The sequence below is a fragment of the Barbatula barbatula genome (genome assembly GCF_947034865.1).
Source record: "Barbatula barbatula genome assembly, chromosome: 21".
Lineage (NCBI taxonomy): Eukaryota > Metazoa > Chordata > Actinopteri > Cypriniformes > Nemacheilidae > Barbatula > Barbatula barbatula.
In genome coordinates, this window is record NC_136784.1 from 3,912,843 (window position 1) to 3,921,230 (window position 8,388).

At 38.3% G+C, this 8,388-nt stretch overlaps 1 protein-coding gene across 1 annotated transcript; it reads right to left on the reverse strand.

Moving 5' to 3' along the window:
- Nucleotides 1-3,593: 3,593 nt before the first annotated feature.
- rps27.1 (ribosomal protein S27 isoform 1) lies at nucleotides 3,594-5,926 on the reverse strand. Its single transcript, XM_079484119.1, has 4 exons — nucleotides 5,893-5,926; nucleotides 5,128-5,236; nucleotides 4,929-5,039; nucleotides 3,594-3,835 (listed from the first exon to the last, which is right to left on the reverse strand). Exons 1-4 carry the CDS (start codon nucleotides 5,896-5,898, stop codon nucleotides 3,807-3,809), a joined length of 255 nt encoding a protein of 84 aa, XP_079340245.1. The 5' UTR covers nucleotides 5,899-5,926; the 3' UTR covers nucleotides 3,594-3,806.
- Between the last annotated feature and the right edge of the window lie 2,462 nt (nucleotides 5,927-8,388).

Consider the following 8,388-nt stretch of genomic DNA (forward strand, 5'->3'; position numbering starts at 1 on the left):
GTTCAGCTTTTTCCAAGTATAATTGTCAATTTGTTGGTTTATACTCTTAATAATAAAGGTGCTTCACAATGCCATAGAAGAACCTTTTTTGTCTTAATGGATCTTTAAAGAACCTTTAACATCTGAAGAATTCTTGTGGTGAAAAAAGGTTCTTCAGATTATAAAAAGGTTAGTACTTTAAAGATCCTTTGACTGAATGTTTCTTTGTGGAACCAAAACTGGTTCTTCTATGCATCGCTGTGAAGAACCTTTTAAGCACCTTTATTTTTTAGACTGTAACTTAAAAAGATTATTCACACTTCTGGCACCCTAACCCCAATTTCACACAATATCTCACCAGCACAGTCAGGAATGTTCTGACACGCTTCTGTATGTGTGTGTGTGTGTGTTTTAATGGGATAAAGGATATTGTGGTGGAGGGCTTTAATTGAAGAAGTGCTGCGACATGCATGTGGTCCACTGTAATGTGCTTAGTTAAACTCCTCCTCTCATTTGTCCTGCTGAAGTGCTGACAGAGGACGGGGAATGGGAAAACAGAGCACCACAGAGCCCTGTTATAGATTACCCTATTACATCAGATGCTCTTCGGTAGCCTCTTCACACAGGGATGGAGACGAGGTGTGTGGAGCTCGCAGTCAGGCATCCGGAGAGACTTTCACACCCCACTGCCCTCTGAGAGAAAGTGCAACATTGGTGTATAACATATAGATATGTCACAGAATACGAGCATTACATATTTCACCTGGAGGACAGCGCCATTAAGTATTGAGATGCCCAGATGTTTAGAACCGTACTCTACATCACATAACCATTTTGTAGTATTCCGGGGACTAGATAAGAGTAATTATTTAAACAATTTAGCTTTTTCGGTCCATAGGAGACCATGATATTTCCCCCAAAAAACTCATCGTTTTAAATCCCTTCAAATGTGTGGACAGATCAGTTCATTACACCAGCACCATTTTGTCTTCATGATGTATCTCGATACTGCACATGTCCTGGGTGACAGACACATCATTAAATAGTTTCAGGGCAAAACAATTACAAGCAAGTTACCCCTTTATATAGAACAAGTAAATCTTCTTTGTTTATACTGCACAGCATATTCCTTAATATCCGAATCTGCCACAGATTTGAAGGCCTTGGTTTCCTGACACCATGTGGTCAGTTCTGGTACCGCATTAGTACGAGATGGTAAAAGCTGAGGGGCTGCAAATTTGGTATAGAACATTAAAGAAAGACTCAGAGGTTAATATGCATTCAAAGGATCCATGAGGAAAAGGTAAATAAATTATTACACATATGCTGTATATGTAAAATACCAATTTTGCAGTATATTTGGCAGGTTTTCCCGGACAGGGCTTAAGCCTAGTCCTAGACTAACTCAAATGTTAGAGGTTTCTTGATCATAAAGAACTTACACTGACATATCTTAAAACATAAAAGGTTTTTTTTGTATACGTTTTTAGAAACTAGAAGGCCTAGTCCTGCTTTAAAATAATCCCTGTCTGGGAAACCGCCACATACTCTTGCAGTTCACCTCTTAATATACTGTAATACAGGAAGCCTACATCTAAAAAAAATAGAATATTGTGACAAAAAAATGACCTTTTTCACGATATAATTTTTTTTAGATGTACCTGTATAAATAACACATGTACATCATTCTCACGTACCTTCTCTGGATCTGTTCCATATTGTGGAATGATCTGCCTGCTGCTACAAGATCAGCAGATTCTGTTGCCATCTTCAAGAACCGGCTGAAAACACATCTCTTCCGTCAGCACCTGACCTCTAAGTTCTGACTTCTATCTCTTTTCTTCTCTTTAAAAAAAGACATTAGCTTTGTACACTGTGGTAGGCTATATGAGACCAGTTTTACTGCACTTATGCACTTCCATTGTTAACCTCATTTGTACGTCGCTTTGGATATATCTCTATGATGGCTACAGAATCTGCTGATCTTGCAGCAGTGGGCAGATCATTCCACAAATATGGAACAGATCCAGAGAAGGTACGTGAGAATGATGTACATGTGTTATTTATACAGATACATCTAAAAAAATGAATATCGTGAAAAGGATCAATATTTTTTGTCACTCATTTCAAAAAGTGAAACCCATATATTATATAGATTCGTTACACAAATAATAAATATTGAAATATTTCAAGACTTTATTTCTTAACATTTTGATGATTATGGCTTACAGATAATGACAGCACCACAGTCCACAGTCAACACAGCCATCTACTAGGAAATTGAGCACTTCATGCTTCTTTCTGCTGACAAGCTTTATGGAGATGCTGATTTCATTTTCCAGCAGGACTTGGCACCTGCCAAAGGTACCAAAAGCTGGCTCAATGACCATGGTGTTACTGTGCTTGATTGGCCAGCAAACTCGGCTGAACTAAACCCCACAGAAAATCTATGAGATATTGTCAAGAGGAAGATGAGAGACACCATACCAGACAATGCAGATGACCTGAAGGCCGCTATCAAAGCAACCTGGGCATCTGTTACACCTGAGCAGTGCCACAGACTGATTGCATCCATGCCAAGCCGCATTGATGCAGTAATTCATGCAAAAGGAGGCTTAAATATTGTCTTTAAGAACCGGCTGAAAACACATCTCTTCAGTCAGCACCTGACCTTTTAGTTCTGACTTCTATCTCTTTTCTACTCTTTAAAAGAAAAGACATTATCTTTGTACACTGTGTTAGGCTATGAGACCAGTTTTACTGCACTTATGCACTTACATTGTTTACCTCATTTGTTCGTCACTTTGGATATAGCGTCTGCTAAATGACTAAATTTAAATGTACAATATTAACGGTTTGGACACACTAAGCATGTTTCCTATGAAACTTACGACATTTCTGGTTAAAAGGTTTATTTGACACAAGGTGTATGCAAAACTCAGCTTCTTTAAAGACTCTATAACAGTATAACAGTTTATACTTTATACTAGTCTAGGGTGAGATACTTTTTAAAAAGGTTGATTCACTGAGATTTTGCTTATTTTAATGCATTTACAAGTTCTAATTCAGCTTGAACATCCAAAAGGGCCTATAGTTTCCACTTTTATGCAGAAGATATGATGTTTTAGTGGATTAAGTTTATGGTGCGCTCTTAGGTATAAAACTGAAATGTCACTAATGTAAGTATAACATCTGGCTGTACCATTATAGACACACTACATTGATTTTTTATGAAAATGAATTTACTTATTTCTTAAGATACATCTTGCCCATTTAACAGTTTATATATAGGACTAATAGGAAGCCATTCACTGTCCTCAAGTCCCCCAGACTTGATATAGAATGGTTAAATAGTACAAATTAAAAAGATTACAGAAAAGATTTCTACAGAAATGTGTCTCTTTGGAAAACTATTTTAAGATCCAAGTCTTGTCCTGACCGGTCACAATCAGTTATATAAAATTCAATTTAAATTCAATAGTAGATGTTCATTGTACTTGGATTGGAATTTTGACAGTGACTGATGTCTAACGAGTTAAAAAAACAGCCTCCGAGCCTGTAATAAAAGCCAGTCAGATAATCAAACTATCAGTTGGAAAAACATCATCACAACCTTATTGTAGCCCAAACATTTTATTGAAACAGAGAGTGAAAGAGAGACAGTTTAGTGAATGTTCCTGCATGTCCGTGAGGCATCTAATGAGGGTGTTTGGTAATATTTCTTTATCCCTTCGGTGAAATAACCAGGCTGCAGTCACGGAGGCCAGATCATCATCTTCTCTCCCTCTTTCTCCCTCTCTCTCATGAGCAAGCATCTAGAGAACATATTAATGCTGCTTCCTTCTGAATGAACACCCTGTAGGGATGAGAAGAAAAACCGGTCAATAACAAAAAATCCCTGCTAGTCCGAAAACCAAAAGCAGAAATGACATCACAGAAAAGATCTAAACATAAGAAGCCCTTGCGTTTTTTTATTGTAGTATTTAACAGTGAGTTCTGCAATGCATTTCTTCTCTTTCAGGCATATTATTGCACCGGGATCAAAAGGACACCCAACCAAATAAATAAAAATACTCTGCATGACGATGAGCTCTACCCGAGATTAATTCTGACCCACAATTATATAAAACATACTCGGCAAAAGTCCACAACAAAGTCAGTGAATTACTGTAATAAACAAAAAAATTATGGCTGAAAGGTATAAAACCGCATTAGCTTCAGGACACATCTACAAAGGACTCCAAATGATGTCAGCCTCAAATGAAAAATCACTTCAATTTGTCACTTTTTGATGCCATCAATAGCCATTGCCAAAATAATGTTCAGGGCGGCGTTTCCTGAAACCTTCTTAGCGCTACGTCATTCTTGAGTTATACCTTAAGAGTAGCAGCACTATATTCTTAGGAATGACGTAGCCACACCAAGGTTTCAGGAAACGCAAGCCAGATCAGTCAGAAACAGCTGGGACTGAATTCAGCTGATAATACAAAATGTTTGTTATTCAATAATGTATATACACATTTCATAGGCACTAAGTGCCAATGGTAAACTAGATAGCAACAGCACCACAGTTTCCACAGAGACAAATGTACATCAATGTAAGCAAAGCTAGTTATTTCCATTTAAATGGCTCTGCTAAAATGTGACTTGAATCAGCATTGGCTTCACGAACAAGAATGAATTAGGAGCGACCTAAAAAATCCTTACTCCACATCTGACACCTCACTTTATCACAGTGCACACAGTAAAATGTCTTTTACTGTACTCATTCAACAAATTGACAAAGCCTCAGCATTCTGCACTACAACGAGCAATACTGACTAGTACATTTATTTATTTCCAGAAAAAAAAAACATGTTTTCTCATTTCTGCAGTAACAATACCTTCAAAAACAGACTCAACACATTTCTTCTTTATCCCCGGAACGTTTCAGTAAGACATAAACTAACCTTCTGTGAGTCGAGCTTTGCCTCCGGTGGGCTGACACAGCACTGTCGAGCAGCCCACACAAAGCACTACTGTCTGTGCATGGCTGAACACAGTCGTGATCTTATAACATCCTGAAAAACAAGACAAGAGCTATCACACAAAACACCAACAAGTGTGTCACATGATGAATATTAGTGATGTAATGAAAATGACATATACCTGGACATTTGACATCCATGAAATAAGAATTGGGGCACTGAACGAGACGCTTCTTCTTGTGCCTCCTCCTCTCCTCCTCAGGGGTCGGGTGCAACAAGTCTTTTGCGAGCTGTTAACATAACACATTAGATGTTATACAACAGTGTACATGCCTTATTCCAGTAGGATTTAACGGCGGTCTACTGGTTCCCATCCACCGGATAACATCCCAGCAGCACCGCCCAACATTTTACCAGACCCACATAGATCATTCTAACAACCATTGAAACCAACACAATTCCCGTTATAAACATTCAACCCATGATAACTCAGTAGTGGCTTCTATTGTGTTCCTAAGCAAAGTGGTTTAATTTTCTTGCACCCAGTTCAGTTCTGGGCCATTCCGACTGCTTTGTTGGAATCGTTTCACAGCCATAAATCCATAAGCAAACTCGTTCACGTGTGACAATTCTCAAACACCGCTGTTATTAAGTATTTGTTTAATAATGTCAGATGGCACAAATACGCCGTTTTATCAACCATGCGCCATATCGGTGTTAAACCTCCATGTTTTGTTCTATGCGCGCCGCCATCTTGATCCAGGGCGAACGCACGCTGCCGAGCCATTCAAGACTAAACGTTTATTTTTACGTTTCATCTTCTCATAAATGTCATACCGCGCGTATAAACGTGCTCGCCGTGTATGTTCGTAAACGCGCTTCGATATTTAGGTCTTAATGTATTCTGCGTGCTGCATATAGACGTGTTTTTCGCTCTTGTACTTACTGGCATGTTGGCGAAGATTAAGCCGCTGCCAGAAAGGAAGTTCAAGGCGGAAGCAGCGCGATATCATTAGCGCAGGGCGGACGTGGAGCGGAAGTACGACATTGGCGGTAAAAGGCAGACATGTTGGTAGAGTCAAATGTGGTCGATATGCTTACGTGGTTATACCGTCATTCGTTCATTTCTTCATTCATTAAATATATTAATATTAATTCAAGAAAGAAATTGAGCTTTATATTGATTCAATCCAATTTTCCAAGAAGCAAAAAGCAATTAAAACATTGAAAATGTGTAAATGCTTTAATATTTTCATTTAAATTAACAATAGCCCCCTACTGTGCAAATTTTTGTTATATTTATGTTGTATTTCATTGTATACACGAATGTTTGTAAATAAATTTGTTGTTAATAAAAGAAAATATATATATATATCAATATATAATGTCATCATAGAGAAGCAGTTTATGCATCCACTTGATGAGTCATATTTATTATTTATATAGTGTCCTTATGTAGGCTATGCGGCTGCGTTTTCACATTTTATTTGATTCTTTGATTAAAGATGATCTATAAGCAGTGCTTCTCAAACTGGAGGCCGAAAGATCAATCAGGCGGCCACAGATTTTATGACATTTTATGAAATATAGAAATGTATCACAAATTGTTCAGAGAAATAAGACCTCAAACCAAAATATATGATGTTTTAGCATTGTATAACTGGATATGTTGTTGGTTCCATTCAAATGATAAGTTTAAGATTATAAGTCTTTACTTGGGGGCCTGCAAAGGGATGCACGCTACACAGCCTTACAACAACAAAGTTTGAGATCTGATCTAAAAAGCTTAAAAACTCCAAATACTGACAAAGATGACTGAACAAAATACCCCAAGTCTTAAAACACGTACAATTTTCTGTATTAAGAAACATCCATTCACATGGTTCCAAAAAGTACCTTTAACACACAGAATCTTTAGACTAAAGATTCATTGTCATAGAAAAGGTTATTCAGACTATAAAAAGGCCAGAAAGAAATGGTTCTTCAATGGCATCGCTGTGATTTATTATGTTAATGGTAACCTCTTTTATTATTTTCTGGCACGCCAGTTCTCATTTCATGTTATTAATGTCAATAATGTCTTCTGATGCTTGACACTCAAATACTCATGGGTTACATTCAGAATAGCACACTACGTCCTTTGCTATTTCTGCAGCATATAACATGAATATTCTGCATGGCATTCAAAATGATCTCCAGCACTTTCACAAGAAGTGCAGAATACCACTTCACCTCCCATTTCTAGTTCAGCAAATGAACCAGCTGTAATTTTCCCTCTTGACTCTTTATGTCATCAGACGCCAACATTTTTGCATTGCATTAAAGATGTGAAATTACTTTTTATTTGGAATATTATACATCCAGAATCAAACATGCATGAAAATAGCACTGTTAAGTGACTCATATTGATAGTAATAATTCCAGATTTTCAAAAACATTTTAGGTGTCCATACCAAAGGTATATATCAGTTATTGATCTGTTCCTCCTGATAAGTGGAGGTAGAGATTGCTCCATATGGATCCACAACTGTCTGAGCACAACGCACAATAGTGATGAACAAGAAGAGGCAAAGGAGAAAGAGGAAGAAGAGAGCGAAGCCTAAATCCACATCGATCTCCTGTCGGGAAACCGGTGGCACTGGTTGGTCCATCTGTGAAGAGCTTTATTTTACAGGTGATTGTGTGAGGTTTAAGAACACCAGGGGCTGCGTTCTTTACCACTGTTGTCCTCCCCTAAGAATCTGAAATGTGATCTACCCCATCCGTAGGACAGTGTACAACGGAAATCCCTCTGGTCCAGGGAATATCTACTTTCAGGATTGTGTGAATGTAACTTCAGTGTATTCTTCAATTCTTGAGTGTCGGATTCCAGACCTCAAGAGTTGCTTATGGGGTATAAACCCACATCACCCCTGAATGAAAAGGAATACCATTATCAAAAAGGAGCAGTAACATCATATATGGGTAACTAAATATTTGCCACCCTTATTTAATCGAAATAGTGAAATCATGACTCAACCCTATGAATTATAAATTTAAGAAAGGTTCTTTCCTTACCATGTTTTTCGATCTCTTATGTCATATTTACAGATCAACTCTTGTACCTCTCCCAGACCTCAGGCTCCATATTGTCCCTCATTCCACCCCAACTTCTCCATTTCCATCTCTTCCTTTGAGAAAGTTAACATCTTTCATTTATCCACTCTTCAAGTGAACATGTCCGACTCAACCGCACCGTGGCGGGTTTTGAATATTGCGAGCTCCGCCTGGCACCTTAATCTTTATGAATAGTTTAACAGGAGTTGAGTGACGTTGGGTTTAGCCTGGCCGTGGTTCAAGCTTTGCCCGTCATCGAGGGCTGTGGTCCAGACACCCTCTTAGTTCAAGCGCGTGCGTAACTCAAGCAGGCCCCAGACCATACGGTATGGCTTGGACGCGTCAC